Source organism: Trematomus bernacchii, unplaced genomic scaffold (genome assembly GCF_902827165.1).
Source record: "Trematomus bernacchii unplaced genomic scaffold, fTreBer1.1, whole genome shotgun sequence".
Taxonomy (NCBI): Eukaryota; Metazoa; Chordata; class Actinopteri; order Perciformes; family Nototheniidae; genus Trematomus; species Trematomus bernacchii.
The window spans coordinates 3,458,670-3,477,358 of record NW_022987828.1 but is presented as its reverse complement, the minus strand read 5'-3'; the positions used below and the strand labels follow the sequence as shown (position 1 = coordinate 3,477,358).

The following is an 18,689-nucleotide window of genomic DNA, read 5'->3' as shown; positions in this document are numbered from 1 at the left end:
GTATTATTCACATCACATCAATATTTAAGATTTTTAAAATTATGGTCAATATCAATACTGGTATATTGCGATGGTTATATTACCCATTAGGATACATTATGCATACCTGATATTTCTTATGATTTTAGTACTGTTAGAACTGTTATTACAAACAGCTATTCAATTATTTACTGTTTTCTGAAGTAGAAAGATTAAGTCAATTCTATGAGAAGAGTTTCATGTATTGAATTATTTTCATTCTTGTAGAGACAGAACATTAGCAGATCATTCGATATTCACCCCCTTCAGAACAGAAGACACAAAGTCACCTCACATCAGAGAATACGGTGTTCATTCTGCAATTACCAGGAGTAAAGCAACACCTTGCTGTTTGGAAAAGATAGAGAGATGATAGGCTTAATCCCCATTCGTGCTGAGAGGATTTCTCTCTGAAGGCAATCAAACCACTCAGATAAACATTGAAAATACTGTAGCGTTTGCTGCTCGTGATAAACTTTTCTTTATCTTTGACAGCAGGAGCGCTTAATCAAAACTGCATTTCCCTCTTCAGATAACACAAAGTGCTAAAAGTGAAACATTTACGAAAATAACGTTCACTAGTGTCAGTTCAGAAATTGGATCCATATCATTTGTAATCTATTCAAAATAGTAGTTTTTAACTTCGCCAACTTCAGGTTAGGGGATTAAAAGAGCACACATCCTACTATCCAGAGTCAGCGAGATAATAAAATCTTCAGATCATAAAAGCCATAAAATCCCAATTCTACTGCCTAAGGCCAAATGGCTGCCACTAATGTATTAGACTACATGGCATGCATTAGCACTGGTGCCAAAAAAGTAATTATCTGACAGAGAAAACTAATAAGGCATTCAAACACACTCTTTCTAAAGCATTTCTAGAGAAAGATCGAATGTTGTTTGACAGAGACTGTGAGGAGAGAATACAGTTATCTCAGGTCACACTGTGTCTCCATCAGAGTAGGTACAGTATGCGTGTTTAGTCATGCTCTCAGCTCCTGATCTGGCCATATCTCCCTGATGCTCTCAGCCACAGCAAACGATTCAAAGGGGCGAGACACTGACTTCAAAAGCCCAGTGCTGCCTTTGAACACCATGCCAGTTTGCACAAACCATCGGCCTCTTCGAGGCATGCACGCAGCAAATGTGTGCCTCGTTCGGCTGCAGATGCGACAGTTGGCAAAGTATTTACATTGGAAACTAGACAATAAAAACACCATGAAGGGGCAATGCAGCCACAGAGAGCTGAATTACCGTCCCACTTAGTGTTAGCTTCTGCTCGCTAGCTTTGGGTTAACCAAGTCTTTTCTAATAGAGGGCTTTTTTCATTGCTCTGTGCTTGGTTTACTGGGGTATCTACCACTGTACAGGATGGTAACATATGAACATATTATCATTAAATCAAGATAAAGCAATGATTGTTTTGATAGCTTTTATTATTTAATTTATTTTTAATCAAATTCAATAACTTTTCGACATAACAAAGGAAGGGAAGACTAAACAGAAAAACACTACTAATAGAAATAAATTAAAGGAAGCAAGGATCTATGATCATAGTAATTTCTAAAGATATTTACTGTACTGTAAGTCACTAGGTGAAACAGGTAAGGAAGTTGCTCTGTACTATAATGTTGTGTCTCTTTTTTATCTATGTTTATGTATCTTTTGTAACTCTGGCACAGGAATTTCCTTCGGGATAAATAAAGTATTTTCTTATATCAGTCGACAATTGCTTCAAAAATAGACAACATTGTTTCCTGCTTCTCAATTGTTAACATTTACTGGATTTATTTGTCTTCTATGATCTCAAACTATAATTTTTGACTTTTTTTATTGTATACTCTTACTTTCTTTTGGATCAAATGGTTTATCGATTAATAAAACAACAATTTAAAGGTTAATCAAATAACTACATTTGAATTAATGCTTGCAACCTTATGCATGCTACAGTATGCTGAAACATAAACCAGGTAATTATTTTTCTTTATACAATTTTACAGGCACCTTTTCAGTGCCCATGTAGCTCAGGCAAACATGAGAAAGGTTTTCTTTCAGAGCTAAATAAAAAGCCTCAATGAGAATAGCACATTTTCCAGCCATTGACTCAACAATTATATCTGTAGTCCAAAGATTCAATATAGGCCTACATCTCTGGTCGCAGTGCAATAAAATATGCTGTAAATGTGCCCTTTGAAACTCTGTGGTAACTCATCATAGGAGCATTCAGAGATGTTGTCTGACTGTGTAAGAACCTCCGACCAGAAACACGAGTGGGCTTTTCACATATCTTCCCAGCCTGCTACATCACGAGAGTTATTGTTGAATACTGAAAAAATAGTCCCTTTTATTTCAGAGATAATGAGGAGGTGCTCCGATCTGAGTGTTCCCTACAGAACAGGTTATCACTTGAATATGCATTATTATGTTTCAGCCTTTTACAAACATTAATGAAAAAAAACTGCATTGAAAACAGGCTGTCTGGATGAGGCTAATGGAACTGAGGCTAGCTTTAAAAAGATGTGGGACTTTGGCTCTGTATTTTCTTTGTGTTCGAGGCAATTCATCATCATTTTAACCAACATGTATAGAGGGTAATCAACAGGCACCTGGAGCACATACACATGTGGATAACTGTCTGCTTACCATGCCTGTTTGATAAATCTGGTCACAATACTCAAAAATGTAATTCACATTTTCCAAAGGTGAAGCGCACAATATAGCCATGATAGCGGCAACCATCCATCTTATTCAGCTGAATGACAATGAATGCCTCATGTTATAGCTCCATCTGCCAAAACCCAGACAGCTTTCCAAACTGATATCAATTCACAGAAAAACACATTCATACAAAACATACACCTACATATACTGCATTTATTCCTAATAGTCACTTGACATTTGTCACAAATCTCCGTTAAGTCTGCACCCCTGCCTTGAGATGGAATTCATTATCAGGTGTCTTAAATGACAAATGCTACGAAGGTAAACAGATCATTCGCAAAACAGGGAAAGGGATGTAAACACCTGTTTTGGGAGCGTCCTCGGCACGGTGGTGTGCTTAAAACCCAAACCCAAACCAGAGTGATGTTGAAAGGTGAAATCTCTACACGTCAATTCTGTCCTGAGCAGCACAGCGCAGCAGAGCTTATTACTGACTCCCAATCTGTCTCTAGTGTTCAGACTATGTCAGTAATGCTGGGCTGCTGGGACCTCGAAATGCTTCATTAAAAAGCTTGGCCATCCAAAGCACATCCGCAGCAGCCAAATAAAATGTCAGACTACGTTTTTCATCTGCAGATTAAACCTATGTAAGGCTGAATTAAGGAAAAAATGTGATCTGAAAATGAGAAATAAACCAAAGCCAGATGAGCGGAGGGGCGTGTGCGCTACCGATACCATATGGAGAACTGCAAAAGGTGCCCACATGTTCTATTTCATTTAGTGGTCTGGAGAACACAGGGAAGCCTGTGACCTTCCTTATTCTTTCATCTATTGTGATCTGAAGAATCATTCTGGCTCTCAAGTCATTCTAGATTAAAGGATCTACTCTCCTTGACCACAGTGATGCTGTTTTTTCTATCACAATGGAAGTCCAGATGCTTTTAAGAGTGAATTTCAGGCTGGAACTGGGGCCCTTTGTTTGCTGTTGAGTGCATCAGGGCTACTGTGTGCCTGCCTCAGAGATAAACTCACTGCTAATCAATCTCACAGTGTCCTCCTTTTTTTCCATCTTGTTCGGTCTTGCTCACACACAATGAATGTACACACCTCTGCGATGGGATGTAACAGTGTCCTGAGACCTCAGACCCACACGTGTGTACATTTCAATCAGTGAACATTTAAAGAAATACATATTGTGTATATAACTACAACCTGGCAAACTCTTTGGATAAGTAATGGAATAAATACTCCCATCTTTAGCTCAAATAAAAAAAATGTTCTTAAAATCCTGAACTCAAAATGTCACTACTAAAAGCACAAAAGTGTTAGCATTACACAATACTAAGTATCAAAAATACTCAAGCAGAATTAATCATATTAAAATATTTTTTTATGTATATTTTGATTATAATTATAAATTGTGTAATGTAGTGTTTTTAATGTAAAGCTGTAGGGTAGTTTTTATATAACCTATAACAACACATAATCATTTATTTGTTGATGATAAGTTTGTATTACTAATCAGCAAAGTAAATGGTGACTTAAAGGTGGGGTATGTCATTTTGGAGAAACCAGCTCGAGTGCGCTAGAATTTGAAAATACACAACCGGAAAAAATCTGCCACTTCCTTACAGAGCCCCTCCTCCAACACACACAAACGCGCACATGACCAATGAGGGCACGAGATAAGTTTGTGCACAGATGGAAGGCTGACAGGCAGGTAGGCCATCCAGTTATTTTAGCCGGGCCGGCTCAGATGATTGGTCGTGCTTTTTACACCGCCACGGCTTCCACAGATTAAACATTTTTATGTATTTATTGTCAAAGCATTTAATATATTAATTGCTATCGGGATGTTAAGAGCATTCAATGGAATATAACAAAAAGTGTTTCTGAAATAAATGACATACCCCACCTTTAAGTTATCAAATAAATGTTAAAGGTCCCATGACATGGCCATTTCTACTGATCATAATTCCATTGTTGAGGTCTACTAGAATAGATTTACATTGTTCAATGTTCCAAAATCACATTGGTTTTCTCATACAGCATCTCTGTATAGCATGTGTATTCACTCTCTGTCCTAAACGGCTTGTTGGAGCTCCTGCCCCCCACTGTGCTCTGATTGGTCAGCTCGCCCACTCTCTTCTGATGAGTCCACCACCGTTACAGCTGAACATCAGTGTTTATGTGTTACAATGGCGTTTGTTAGCAACCAGAAAATGACACTAGTAATGACAAACAGATGAGAATGCTGCGTGGGGTCTGGGTGCCGCGTTGGCGGGACGTTGCGGGGCTTGCTGCTCCGCCCTTTGAGGCTCGAGGAGCGGACAGAGTGAGCTGTATTACTGGTGTCGTTTCCTGGTTGCTGCGTGGGGTCTGCGAGACACCGCTGAACTCAGCCTGAGCACACACGGCAATCCACGGAGCCGCGGCTGAGAAAAGATAAGGCTGAGTGAGTGTGTGTGTGTGTGTGTGAGGAGCCGTTACGTCACTATGACCGTTACGTCACTATGACCAGGAAGAAAATTATGGGAAAAGAGGCGAGGCGTTCTGGGGCAGCATAGACAGGTATTTTCTGTGTTAGAGTTTTACTCGCTACAGGGTGTACTTTGAGGGTTTGTGACTTTGCAGACCGTTTACATGCATAAAAAGCTACATAACACACAAGGGGACGGGTAATAACCAGAAAAGCATGTCATGGGACCTTTAAGGGTAAAAAGTACAAGCCTCTGAAATGTAGAATCATGCAGTAGCACAAAATGGAAATACTCGAGTACAGTAGTTGAGGGAATGTACTTGATTACTTTCCACCCCTGTGAATAACTAACACAGAAACACAGGAAAAGCTGGGTTGCGTTTTGGGGCTACAGCCTGTACTCTACCATCCCAGTGTGATAGATCCACAGCCAGCCCATTGTACTAAAATTCAGCCACAATTGCGCAGTATCTTCCCCAAAGCAGAGCGCTTATCATGGCCCTGAAATTACTCGTCTCTGCGGACGCCCACAACACAGGCTCCTCGGGGCCGGGAGCAGAGCTGGAGGTGAGCGAACGGAGCAATCTAGGCCTATTGTTCCATGCATGATAAACTGGGCTTCAAACCTCTCATTCTCCCTTTATCTTTGGAAAGCTGGTTGCAATCTGTGTTATATGAGCCACTGTAGCAATGCTGAACTTCTGAGAGCCTTTTGATGGAGGAGCGCACCATATCTCATCTCTTTCACCGCCTTTGAAGAGAGAAAACAACGTGTACAACAACCTGCTCAATATTGTGCAGTACATTCAAGGCTTATATTCCACCTGTGTTTAATGAGTGTAAGCTCTGTATAAAACATGCAGTCGGCTCATAATTTTGACACGAAGCCTGAAACAGAATCATGTCAGTTATCAATCATGTTGACACTGGGTTGGTCAATCGAATAAATGCTGCGGTGATGAATTGCTTTTCTAAACATATCAGACAAAGCACGTGGCATTTGTCTTAACATTGAATGTGCAATAAAACACTCTAAACATAAAAAAACAACATGCTGTAACTTTAGGCACTATGAAACTGTAACAGCCATTTGTTTTAATTCTACTTAAAGGTCCCCTATTATACTCTTTTCAACAATATATTATAGGTCTCAGATATATACAAACTATGCCTCTGAAGTGTTTGGCGGGAATACCAAACAGATCATGCATTGTAGCATCCCATAAACCCCTCTGTTTCAGCCCTGTTTCAAAAGTGCTGATTCTTTGTCTGTAGCTTTAAATACAAATGAGCTGCTACTCCCAACTCTGCGAGTTGTTTGGTTTAAAAAACTCACAATGTTGCTCGAGGAGGAGACTCAGGTGATAAGGTGCGGGTGTTACCTAGGTTGGTTATTGCCTAATGCAGGGGTCGGCAACCCTAGGCACGCGTGCCACCATTGGCACGCGGTACCGTAACCAGTGGCACACTAGGAATAAGTGGAATAAGTGTGCAAAATATTTAAATTTTATTTTCGGATCCTGAAAGAGACCGCCACCAGAGCGCGTCTCCCCGTTACCTGCAGAAAGAAGCCATGCACGCAACGCAGCGCAGAAGGAAACAAAAAATTAAAGAAATCTAGACCGCAACAGAATTAAACAAGCGACTGCCTGTTTTTCCTGGCCAAGGACAGGTTCCTTGAACACAACACGAGCGTAAAGTCATCACGTGGTGTAGTGCTGCCGGAACGACGCTCCAGCACTTCAAAAATTGCAGTACACATAAGGAGCCGTACACATGCCTCAGTTTTTGCGTGGCTGTGTCTTTAGTTGTAAGCCCAGTGGCGATCTGTTCATCTGACATACTGATCATACAGTCAATAACACCATCGAAAATAATATGCTACATTACAGTACAACTACTTCTGGGTCTTTATGTGTCACTCAAGCTCGGCTGTGTGTGTGTGTGGCACAAGCGTATTTTGTGTGAGCGAGCGAGCGAGAGAGCGGTACCGGGGATTATTGCATCTGGTTAGCTAGCTATGCTAACGAATATAAGGAGCTTTTTCTACTACCAGGTGGAAGAGAGCTCTCTCCTGACAGACTGAGAGGCTGATAACCTCAGCTCAGTGAGGTAAAGGCACACCTTTATCATTATAGTTATAAAAAAATAAGAGAATAAATGAAAAACAGGTAAAAAATACTATATGACAGTAACAAAAAGTTGTTATTTATATTAATAAACAAGAATACACTTTAAAAGGAGAGTGATTTGTAAAATATTCATAAAGAAAAAGAAAATCTGTTTACAGTTCTGTTTCATATGGGTGTTGAAAGATGTATCCATAGATCTCTTAATGTTGCTCTCAAAGTCCACCAGATTGATGCTTTTGACTTCAATATAAAAAAATAAATCTTCCCGGGGGTGCATGCCCCCGGACCCCCCTAGAGGAGGTTAGGTCCACCCCCTACTTAAATCATGTTCACATGGATAGGATACTAAATACATTTGCACACATCTTGTGTCCATATCTTTCTGTTTAAGTGGTCATGCCACAACCGTGCATGTGCGTGCATGCATGCGCGAGTCATAGTGATCTTAATGTGGATTTGGCACACTGATCACATTTTTTTTTTAAATGGCACAAAAAGATTGCCGACCCCTGGCCTAATGGTTGCACAACCCAAAAAACATGGTGACATCACAAAGTGGCCAAATTCTGATCAGCTAATTTTCTGACAGGTTTTTAAATAGATGGATCAGGACAAAAAGAGAAATAATATTTTTTCCAGAAACTATCCTAATCTCTTAACACAGAAGGGACACATATTTATGTATAAAAGACATGAAAAAGTACATTTTGCATAATATGGGACCTTTAAATATTAGAATCTTATTTTCTGTCTGGTTGAAATTGAACAGCGATAATTACTTGCAAAACAAAATCCGTTTCGGGATGCGCCAAGAGCAACTACGCACTGAGCAACGGTGAGGGGAAGACCTCCTGCTTCAGTGCATGTTGTTGCCGCAGTTTGATTGGAAGACTTTCCGATGTAATACTGCTGTGCTTCTGGGTAAAATGTATCACTTTATTCTCTCTGATCTTGTTAAAAGCTTACTTTCTCTTGGTATAGCTAGAGTGGAGGATCCACTGCTTGTGCTTGCTGAGCTTTGCCAAACAGTGTTCAGGGAAGCCTCCATAGACGTCTACCCCTCTCCATGAATTGTAATATTTTACAATTGAAATACCTACACCACAGATAGCTATCAGTCAATGCATCTCTTATGTGCAGCTGTGCAGCCTCCGTACAGCAAGAAAACAATCCTTGATGTGAAACAAAACAACAACAAAAGTCAGCTTTTCACATTAGCTGGTTATTTACAGTGAGCAATAAGATATACAACCTGTGTTGATGGATTCCCCACAGAAATGTTACAGAAATCATCAGGCAGTGAACAAGTGTCGCTAACATAGCACCTCGACTGCAAAGTTATCCAGCAGCTCACAGTCATTGGGCTGAAAACATCCATAACACCAGCTGAGGGTAGCACATCAAGCTGTGAGCTTTATAAAACACCTCAATCCACAGTGACAGACTTAACCAGGGTCACAGTAAACAGAAATGACCCCCGAAGGTTACCATCACTCTCTGACACACAAACTGATGCACAAACAGCCTCCTGTACACAATTATATCATCACAAACTGTTAATGAAAACAACTCAAGGTGATAAATACGCTTTTTTTAATTGTGAATGTTTTTCACTTGTGATAATGAAGCTGTAAATGCTCTGTGTATACACCTCATAATTGCTTGTATTGGAATTAGTTCTGGCTATAATTTGGTCATAATAACAGCTTCACATGGAGTTGCACCTGCTTAATTAGTGCTGACTTGTTACAATACAGGCACATATAAAGGTTTAAGCACCCTGGGTGAAACACAAAATATGAGACAATTTTAAAGGCGTTATCTCAGAGTTATCTTTGATCATTAGGTGTAGCCTAACATCAAGGCCACAGATAGAATAAAGTAGTAGTTTTGTAAAGCACACACATTATTGGTTTTTCTCACTGGCTCAGTGATCAAGCGGCGCAGGTGGATGAGATGTCTGTCTGATATGGGATGCATAATAATTAGTGTTCTGCTGTGGTCCAATAATCTCCCCTCACACCAAAGCATTCAGCGAAAGCATTCCCTGCACAAAAGGATAGATGGCTTGAGATTGACAGCCATTTGTTTTGAACATGCATTACCCTACCATATCAGGATTCTCGTCGATCCAGCTCTTTACTGTTTTGAGAGCGATGTCAGCTGCAGGCTCATTCGGAAAACCTATAGGAGAGAAACACTGTGTCAATACCAGTAGTATCCAACATGCAAATACAAGAGGGAGACAAAAACAGACAGGCGAACAGACAGACAAACCGATATCTCCATAGGTAACAGTATTTCTACTAAATCAATGGAAAGAAGCACAAGCTGCTTGTCTCTGCTAGATGACACCAGCTGTCTGATAAACTGTCGTGTGATGAACAGTGATGGGTAAACACACACAGACTCATACCAGGGTTAAAAAGTGTAGATGCAAAGTACAAAATATATTCATCACACCCTCACTAATTACCACCTCAGGTACAATTGATTTGTTTTGTCTTTAGGTGGAAAATGACACATGTGTGATCATTCACACTATCCTATGTTAGCAGTTTGCCAGATGGAATATATAGTAAAGCTAGTGAGGCTGAAAAGCAATGTGGCTTACTATTGCATTTATTACTCGTACCTGCTGAGAAGGGCCACAAACTGTTAACACAATGTATCGATCTAAACACACATTGCAATTGGATTAATTTTTAATAAGGCCAACAGAGGGAGGACTCTGCTGGATGCTGATCTCAAGATCATTTCACTGAAGAGAACTTCCCAAGAGCCAACACTTAGAGTGAGCTATTGACTATAAAAGGCGTTCAGCCAGGCTTGCTTCAGTTGGAGAGTATATAAGCCATTACTAAAAGCACTGACAATCTTCTACTCCGTCACCAAGTAGTGTTTCAGTTGTTTTCATTTTGAAGTGATTATTGTTGAGTTTGAGCATTTTACTCTGAAGCGTGTCACCTAAAGTGCACAGGTCTGTCGAGCTAGTTTAAAGTTGCTTCACAGCTACAACCTTTACAGTGCCTGTCCTATGCAAAGATAAGCCCGGAAGCCAACAAACAAACATAGCCCATACTTTTGAGTCCTGACTCCAAATTGACCTGGCTCATGATTTAAAACGGCAATCTCCACCATATTCTCACCTCTGAACTCCATAAGGGGCCGCAGGTTGCAGCAGGCACCGTCTTCCTCTAACGACAGAGGTCAAGACCTCAATTTCAACCCACATCAACAGATACAAGGGCCATGCCACAGTTGTTGCCTGTTGGTTATTGCATGGGTCACATTCTCAAATATTTTTCTTTTCCTGGGTCATTGACACAACTTTAACATTCTATGACCTATGAAACAGGCTTACAACCACTGTGACGACCTCTACCCTTTAAGTAGGATGAAAAGAAAATGAAAAGCCACCAAGATCAAGCCTTACATTTCCTGATTTCTTTCATCTCTCACCCAGACCCCCCCCCGCTGTCAAAGCCTCTCAATAACTTTTCTGTAAATGCTTTGAATCAACTGCCTTGACAGTCAAGATATACTGTACGAAGCTTTACTCCCACTACCCTCACTTACTGTATCTGACTACCATTGATGTGTCTCTCTTTCTGGTTTTCTTCTCCTCCCCCTTCTCAGCCTGACAGGAGTGGTTGAGTTAGACGGGCTGAAGTGCTGCCGAGCTCTGGCTGAGATGCTGTTAAAGCCCTGTGTGGAGCGGGATGTGAGGAGCATACCAGCGAGCAGTGAAAGCCAGTCTGCTCCTATGGTGCTCTGTTAGTGTCTGCAGACAGTGCGTGGCCCGTTCACGGCTCCTGCCCTTCAAAAGCTGCCCCCAGAGCTGTGTGCTCAGAACCTAATCCAGCATGCCAAATCAGTTTGCAGGTCACCTGACTCCTCTTGTCTCCCCAAACACACTTAACCTTTACAGCGATATCACTTTGTCTGATGACGTTTCCTTTTTTAAAATCCGTTTGCACACGTATGCAGGTGTACCGACACTCCAACTCACACGTCAAGTACCATAGGCAAACAGATGTGCGGAAGACGAGAAAGCTGAGAAATATACATCCACAGAGATAGCACCAGCTGTTTAGGAAGAGCACACACAACGGGAGAGGTGTCGGGAAGTAAGCACATAAACAAATGGAATAGATGAGCGCATTATCTTAAGAAGTCAGGACCCGTCTTTGTGCTCTTACTGTGTCACCTAAAGTGAGCTGAAAACAGGCACATGATATTAGGACATTCTGGTCTAACTGGTCATAAGCAGTGGGTGGAATTTGTTGAGTCCATTTAATCTATTCAGTGTGGAGTTTCTACACATGCTCTATTGATTTGAGAGCTATTCCTATTAATCATAGCAGAGCTGAACGGAGAGGGAGAGAGGTGAAAAGAGGTGAGCTATAGGACCAGTGAAGAAGATAACAGGAAAGTAGGATGATAAACAAATGTTGGAAAAGAGATGACATAAAGAGACCTAGATTGAAAGCTGGAAAAAGGGGTCAGTGCACCTCGGGGCAGTCTGCTAGAGGAACTCTGCTCGTCTTGAACATCATCGGCCCAAGGTCAACAGCAGCCGTTTGAGTGCATCGGCTGATCTCTCTCATCATTTGTCTCCTTCACAGCATCCACTACCTTTACCTCTCCTCTCTGTGCCACTCTGTCCCTGTCAGCTGGGTCAACTATGTTTATATGTTTCAAAACAGCTACAATAAAAACCCTGAAACATCACTTCAATCACATCTCTTGGCCACAGGATTCTCAGTTGGAAGTGCAAAATCCACTAGCTGGAAAACGTAGGATTGAGTGGGCTGGTTATTTTTCATGCTCAAGTACACACAAAATGAAAAAGTCCAGTGTTTTACTTCTACATCTTCCCCCCCTCAACGCCTCCTCCTCATTCTCTTTTGCTCCATTTGCTGTGCGGAGGGTTCAGTGAAGGCTAATCTGTCAGAAGGTGGAGAGCTGGCGTCAGGCGCAGTGGTGGTGGGCCCTCCAGGGTCTCTGCTCTGCTTGGCTCGGCTCTCTTCTATGCTGGGAATATGGCCGGCTCAGGGAGATTTGTCTTAGTGAGGCGCACTGATGGGAAATGTGCAGCGCAGCGCCGCTGATGAGGACTCAGGTGGTGCACTGTTATTTCTGCTGAAGGTTCCTCTACTTCATCACTGGACAGAGTGCAGCATCCAGACAGAGAGGGGAACAGGGACTTCGGCACGTGCCATGTGGACAAAGGGTAACAGGGGAACAGTGGGCTCACACGATTTGCATAGTACATCCAGTGATGTTGACCAATACAGTAGTTAAAGGTTCAGTGACCACAACAAATGTAGTGAGCATAGTACATTTAGTAAGATAAAGACTGAGTCTGACCTGAGAAGACTGCAAGGCAGGACTTTTCCTTTAGTATTCTTCTTTTGACTCATTTTATGCCACAATTAAAAAGCATGATCAAATTCTATGAGAACGATGACTTGGCTTCATTTCCTTTTAAATGAAAGGTACATTTTTATCCATGTCCCTGCATCAGCCCAGTGATTTAAGCGGGAGAGGAGTTTCATCTTAAAACAGAATTCAAATATTTTATTCCTATGATCTTGGGCATGTAGGACCTTTGTTAATATGAAGAAAACGAGAGCCGACTCTAATCTCTGATGCAACCAGGAGACAGAGTTTCTGGCCCTTCTCGTACGCATATGTAAAACACTTTTATGAACACTTGTGCAAGAACCTAGGTGACTTTTGAGGAACTTGGTTTTATCAGACTCATACAAAACTAGAAACCAGAGGAAAGGAACTGATTTGGAAGTTACAAAGGTAGAACAATGAATTCATAATTAAACAGCTCCCATGTTACATCACATACAGCTCTGCCTTAATTATCGACCAGGTTAAATAATAACATTGTGCATTCTTTGCATGGATTTATTGCTTTAAAAACTAGCAAGCCCATTGTTCTCTCTTCTGCCAGTATGCAACATTACATATCCTACATTCACAGAGTTAACTTTCACAACAAACCTGTGTAGCTCAGGTGTTTTGCTCTGGTGAGAAGGAGTGAGAAGAAGCTGCATCCCCTGATAAAACGAGTGGAGCCAAGTCAACAAGTTGAATTCACGTCAGTGCGATGATTCATCCCCGTACTTTGTTTGCAAATATATGGGTAGGCTCCAGCATAGTGCAGACCACACCAGTTTTGTTTTTCCTGAGTGAGCTTATATTGTGAAGAGGATTCCACAACATGCTGTTATTTTAGGGCTTTAGAATTTCTAGTGTTCTTGTTTTTATATTTTCTTTTCAGCACATAGCACTTTCTTTGTACAGCAACAAAGTACAGCTTTTCTCCCCTTGAGGCAAGAATTGTACAGTTGCTCCCACTTTGCTGTCCCTCAGCTTCTGTTGGTCAAGTTCACATTTCAACACTCGTCATTCATTTTGATGAGCTGTCCACCTTGAAGCAGCATAGAGCCCAAGGCTGGGTTTGTCTCGCACTAGTAAAATCCTTATGGGTGTTGATATGACATACTGTAAACATAGAAAATACAAAAGGGCACCAACAAAAACATGAAATGTCTGTGTTTATCTGACGGTGAAAGGTATTACAAATGTTATTAGATTTACTTTTACATTTGTAGATTAGGACATATATTATACATAAGACATGTTCCTTACAATAAAATGTGATGGCCTAGAAAGAGACGTCTGCCCTTCTATAACTTGCAGGCAGAGAGGAATCATTTACGCACTATGTAATACAGAATAGATTAGTTGATTGTGGTTTAGGCAGCAGGAGGAAATCATTAAGTGCAGCACAGTGGAGGGCTGCTCTAGTTGAGGGCAGCAGTCCTGTGTATTCATCTGGAAAGTGAGGAGGGAAAGAGGGTTGTCACCCCATCAGTGCCCAGAGGAGAGGTGAGGTGACCTGGGGTGGAGGACAGAGTTCTGCCCCAGGACTCTAGGCGCCAAAGCGTGGGTGTCAAATGGCCCCGAGCTCCTTCCTACGCCAACACTGGGACACGGCAGTGCTGTGACCATGACCGACTTTGCAGCCCGCAGAAGGAGACAGAGACAAAGAGGGATGGGAGGGTGCTTTGAGAGGAAGACAGGCAGAAAAAGAGGTGGGAAGAAAGAGAGCAGCCTCCGTGGCACAACAGATGATGACCTTTCTTGGAAACATTCCATATAGGCGAGGCCATGCTTTGTCCTACATGCTAAATTTACCATTACACGTTTTTAAAAACATCCTGAGGAGTGTTTGATATGTGAAGGTTTAATGATCAAACAAGTTTCTCGAAGGCCTAAAAATGTATTGTCCTTAGAGTTACAAGTATTTATACATTTGGCTTATCATCCATGAAAATGGTAGAGCAAGGCTAGTGTTGAGTACAATGCACGCTGTGTGACTGCAGTTAAATGGGCTACGCAGCTCCGGTTCCCTCTGAGCACACACTCTGCTACCCACTGATACAGCACGGTGCTCCTATGTACCTTGAAATTCCTAACCCAGCTGGGCTAAGCTCCCTGTAGTAAACCTGAGGTTTTAAGAGAGGGGGGGATTGCCCCGGCCATCTCTGGCAAGCCAGCAGCGAGCCATCACTGCCGAGAGATAAGGTGCCATGAATGTCTCCAACCTTCTTAATCCTAGACAGGGATGAGAGAGCCAGAGTATGATGCTGGCTGGAATAGAAAAAATAGCAGCTTGACACCTTTGATCTGGACAGTACTGTAGAAAGGCAGCAGGGACATACCAGCAGAGCTTGGGTGGATTACATATTACATCCGCATATCTCACACAGCCACCAGTCGGTCCAAATACTCCTCTGTCAACAATCCTTAGATCCGTCACAGAGACAGATGAGCCAAAGGTTGAGGGTGAGCGGTCTACAGGAAGATATTTATCCTGAGAAGTGGTATTGCCATGTTCAGGGCCTACGATTGTTTTGATAGGGATATAAATGCTTGTAATGCAGGTAAGTTGTAGACGTAATGTTCATGTCCTTGCTGTTGCATTCTCTCATTGAGTTCTCTGGTCCATGCTAAGATTGATCAAAGCAGACGCTCTCTAAACTGTACAGCTCATTACAAGAAAAGTGCTCTTCCAGCAATAGATAAGATGCTGCACAAGGCTGAATTGTCCACAGTACATCTTAGAATGGGATTTGTATTTATGTGTGTTAGGTTACACAAGGTTTAACAAGTAGCTCAGCCTGTGTGAGTGCATACTATGAGATGGAAACAGACTTGTGGGATGAAAAAAAGACCACAAGAGAATCTATGGAAGGGATGAAGGAGGAGAAAGGGAAACATAAAAAGACAATATGACCTCTCATGGTCTAGGTAGTTGGACTCTTGGCACTGATCTTGTGGGACATTGAGAGGTGCCTCCTCTTTCGAAGGAATAATCCATTTAAACCCGGGTCTCATGGCTGTGATTGATGTGCAAACAGGAGCGGCACTTAATAACCTCTATCATGCCAGGTGACCTCGTGGCCCACGGTGGGCACCAGTTTGTTTATGGGTGGTACCTCCGATACACTATCCGTGCAGAAATTCTGTTGTGGCTAATGGGTCGGACTGAGGGATTGGACTGTCAGCGCAGTGTGAGCCCTCATTTTTCTTTCCAAGCGTCTAAGGTACCCCCTGCGCAACCCTGCTACACCCAACCTCCCTGTTCTGCCATCATCTGTCAATTGGTGACTGAGTCTCCTGGAATATGGAGGCGTGAGAGAGAGTGTCAATTAGCATTAGCTTCCCTGACAAATCTATTTTTCTCTCCACAAAGGCCTTGGATAACTTGTTCCTGATTCCTCTCTGTCACAATGTTGGGAGCACAGGATTTGTTTTTCTAAACTGCATTTTGAGTGTGGAAATAAGTCAAGTGCATAAGTATAGCACCTTGGTACATGACCGTGTGCACTCATAAAACTATGCTAGGCTATATTTGTGTGTATTCTACAGAGAGATACAAAAGAGACAGAGATAGAGAGATCAGGAAGATGTTTCACACTAAAAAGCGGTTGTTTACATTGCTGAAATGGAAGTTGACCTTAAAGGTTATCTAAAATGTAGAGAACATGTCAAAACGGTTGACAAGGTACTCAAGGGGCACAGGGAGGAGTCGTACAGAGTAACACCACACCGCTGTTCTAAACTGTAGTTCCTCTGAAAGTCCCTCCTCTATTTGCCCTCTGCTGTGTGAAGATCTCCAGTCTTAATCAGCTGTATTGTTCTGTGGAGATGCAGTCATTGGAAGCTCTAAGCGCTAAGCCATTTATTGAACAGGCTTTTTAATCCCCCCCCCCCCCTCCCGATTCCCCCCTCTGCTGCATACCCCTTTGATGTGAGGGGCTGCGCTACAATGGGCTCCTACTGGCAATGCAGCACATGACACCAGAGAGAACAGCAAAAAGCACCGTACAGTGCAAACAGGGACCCTCTCTCCTGCCCTTGTGTCAGTACACTAGAGCCGTTTTGCTCTAAAATGCCACATATACATGTTTAAATGTGTCTGCATGTATCAATTAATTAATTACAATTAATACTTAATTCAAATTATATTTTATTTCAACCTGTCAAAGTACAAGTTATTGTTTTAGAAACACGTTGAAATTGTGTTTTGTTGAACCTTTGAGTTATATTACTGAGTCCTAATGTTCCCTTTATAAAACTGGGTAAGGGGTCTAGGAATGAAAGGTGTTAGATGCTGTCTAGATTGCAGTCCTTTAAAGTAAACGTATGATTTGACATATTTAGCTTAACAAATTCAATAGACGTAACTTGATTTGACTAGGGGTCCACACAAAGTTTTGTGCAAAACAACAGAAACGAGAGGCAATGCAGCATACAGCCCGTTCAGATGTATGCAGAATGTGTGGTAGGAATTTCCAAAGCAAAACAGGAAATGAAGAGAAGTGCGTCTTGCAGAAATGACTGCTAAATGTATCATCACTGACTCTAAAATTCGCAATAAAATAACCAGAAAGGATGGAAGAGATAAGACAGAATAAGAGAAGAGTGGGAAAGAAATGTTTGCCCCTCTTATCATTAATAAATCAGTAATATCCATCTTGTTATGTGTGCATAGACAGGTGGCAGAAATATTGCAGGTGAGATAGTGAGAGGAAATTATGAGGAGTTATGCATTCAAATGTGTGAATTACAAAAGTGATTGGTGGAAAATGTAAAATATTGCTAGAGTGAAGAGTTCTTCTATTGAGCTCAGAGTATGATTATATGCATATAGTGATATAGTGTGGGTGTCTTCATATAGTATAGGCTTGCAGCTGTATGTTTTATCTATTGATTGGACAGCCTCCTAACAAAGTGCACAATAATTAGCTATTTATTTATTCCGCACCGTGGATTTTAATAATGTGATAGATACTTTATGCCAAGATGTTTCTTGTTACAGCTGTTTATGGCTGGATTAATAAGCACATCAATAGCGTTGGTTTGACTTTATCTATAATATGTCATTTGGTAATCAGTGAGTGTGTGGGGACGTTACAGTGTGTACTTTGGGACAGCTGCCTGTTAGTCATGAAGCAGGGTGGATAAAGAAAGAAGAGTAATAACTTAGGAAGGAAATTGAATCCTTTGTTGTGACATTTCAGAGAAAAACTGTTGTAAGGTAGATGAAAAAATACTCTTTTTGTTGTTTCCTTATGGCTGATAAGTTATTGTATTTTGAATAGTCTGTATACTCATGCAGTAACAAATGAGAGAAAAACTAATACATACATTTACATAATAGGAATCTAATAATATAATAGTAGATTATGAGACATCTGGCTTGTCTATTCACATATATGCCTAGTTGTTGGGATTGTGTTGTGTTGTGATAGGCACTGTTTAAGCTGAATGCCTTTTTTGACTTGTGGTATAAAGAGTGCATTATTGAATTTATAAATGTGTTTCTATAACCAATATATTATCTTCAGCAGATGACACTTTCTTTTGCATTCTAAGACATATTTGGCACTGCAGACATGTGTAGCTGAAATGCACAAAGAACCAGGTGCTCAACCTCCACTGATTTTTGACTTTTACAGTTTTGATTCGTGTCAGGCTGTGATTGGCTACTGTAGCTGCATCACACAATGAGACCTGCTTGTAACCATACAGAGGTAGAACATCATGCATGATGTTTGTCAAAATAAAAATAATCACCACTAGTGAAGATTTTTACGAGGGGCCGTACAGGCCGTAATTCATACTGGTCCTCTCACACACATACATTCTCCTTTTACATACATATATTTTCACTCTTACACACATACATTCTCCTTTTACATACATACATTTTCACTCTCACACACATATATATATTTACACTCACACATTTATACATTTTACTCTCATATTATCATATTTCAATGCACACATTCATATATTGTCAC

General features: G+C 41.3%; 1 protein-coding gene across 2 annotated transcripts in view; it reads right to left on the bottom strand.

Annotated features, from left to right (window-relative positions):
• Positions 1-18,689, bottom strand: part of macrod2 (mono-ADP ribosylhydrolase 2) — a 396,983-nt gene that overhangs the window by 77,352 nt on the left and 300,942 nt on the right. For both annotated transcript variants that reach the window (XM_034152126.1, XM_034152125.1), the window contains exon 8: positions 9,401-9,474. In XM_034152126.1, coding sequence (XP_034008017.1) covers positions 9,401-9,474 — 74 coding nt within the window. The remainder of the gene's footprint in view (positions 1-9,400; positions 9,475-18,689) is intronic.